This window comes from Trichoplax adhaerens, genomic scaffold (genome assembly GCF_000150275.1).
Source record: "Trichoplax adhaerens TRIADscaffold_2306 genomic scaffold, whole genome shotgun sequence".
NCBI classification, from domain to species: Eukaryota; Metazoa; Placozoa; class Uniplacotomia; order Trichoplacea; family Trichoplacidae; genus Trichoplax; species Trichoplax adhaerens.
In genome coordinates this window covers 1-1,655 of record NW_002061774.1, presented here as the reverse complement: position 1 = coordinate 1,655, position 1,655 = coordinate 1, and the positions used below count along the sequence as shown (strand labels likewise).

At 35.1% G+C, this 1,655-nt stretch overlaps 1 protein-coding gene across 1 annotated transcript; it reads right to left on the bottom strand.

Annotated features, from left to right (window-relative positions):
* Positions 1–181: 181 nt before the first annotated feature.
* Positions 182–711, bottom strand: TRIADDRAFT_34957 (uncharacterized protein; the record flags this gene model as incomplete). The annotated part of the gene is made up of 2 exons (XM_002118886.1): positions 182–278; positions 518–711. 2 exons carry the CDS (start codon positions 709–711, stop codon positions 182–184), a joined length of 291 nt encoding a protein of 96 aa, XP_002118922.1.
* Between the last annotated feature and the right edge of the window lie 944 nt (positions 712–1,655).

Here is a 1,655-nt window from a genome sequence, read left to right as displayed (position 1 = left end):
TTCATCGATATTCCAAGCATATGTTTAATAACCTAAGGGAAAAACTATTTTTCTAATAAACGATATTGAAATCAATAATCCTTTATAAGTCACAAAACGTATTTTGAGTAAAATGTATGACATAATGATACAGCATTACGAATTTAGAAGTTATCACTGAAAGTAATCCTTGCTAAAATATTTACATTCTTCGTAAAGGATAACAAATTAGATACCTATTCCTGTGCACTTTTTGTTTCTTATGGTCGGTTAACGCCTTCTGGTCAATGAAATATCTCCTGGAAGCATAAAAAAATGACGAGATAGCATATAATAATTCGTTTTCAGTTCGATAATATTGACTGGCACTTGTACAGTATGTGAGTGCTTACAGGTTTACCCACGGTACAGTGCACCACAGTTTGTATAAATTAAATCGCATAATATAATATGATACCCGTAATTATACAAATTACAATAATATTCGAGTAGGTACAACGCACTGTGTACAGAAATGTCCATTGGCGGTAAAACTTACGCGCATTCTAAGCAGTAGAACTGTGCTAATCCTGGCAGATCCATATCAGGAGACTGTTGTAGTAATTTTCTCGCATTTTCATTCCTCAAGTCCTGATGTATTTGATCAATATCTTTAGTTTTATGCCTTGTACGAGCCTTCTTTTTAATGTCTTTGATGTTCTTATGCACTCTTTTCCTTCTTACCCTACCCATAGTTGTAATATCACAAATTATAATTGTACTGTACAGTGAACCTCAAGTTAAATCAGTGGATAAGTAAGTACTGTAATACGAGCTCGGTACTGTACAGTACCGTACTATAATGTGCTTAATTGTGATGTGATAGTACAGTACAGTACTGTACCTACCGTATGATCGCATTAAATAAATTAATTAATTATAACAATGTACTGTACAGTACAGTACTGTACACTGTACTGTACTGTACTGGAACGAAAAAGATCACGCGGGTACAGTACAGTACATCCACCCTCGTGCTATCAAGCCTACAGTACTGTACTGTACAGTACATTGATACTATTTTCATCCTACAGTCTACAGTACATTAAACGGTAGGAAAAGCGGCGACAGTACGCAGAGTTAGAAGTGTATTTCAGCATGATGTACTGTTTAGGTGCACACTAAAATCTTTATAGAATTAGCTGAAATTATGAATATGAGTTCTAGTAAGTGAATACCATAGTTTGAGACGTTTCAGCATGGTCGTGTTTAAAACTTTGAATACAGTACTGTACAGTGTACAGTACTGTACTGTATGCCGACTACAAAATTACAGGTTCTCATTGTACTGTACAGTACAGTACTGTATATCACTGAAACGTACAGTACAGTACTGTACTGTACTGTACTGTAATGTATAGTAAATGCCACACAGTACAATATCCTCTGACTCTGACCACTAAGTGTAACGGAAATCATCGTGATAGCGGTAGTTAAAGTTTTTCAGTCCACGCCGCANATAATATTAGAAATCAGCGACGTCCTGCAAATTAAGCTTCCATTTAAGCTTCGTCGAATCAGTTTCGTATATTTTACGTTTTTAGAAATGGTAAATATTTAANAATATTTAGCTTATATCTCTTAGCCTACATTACAGCTATCAGATCCTAGAGTAGCTGATTTTGGATCCTACTGAG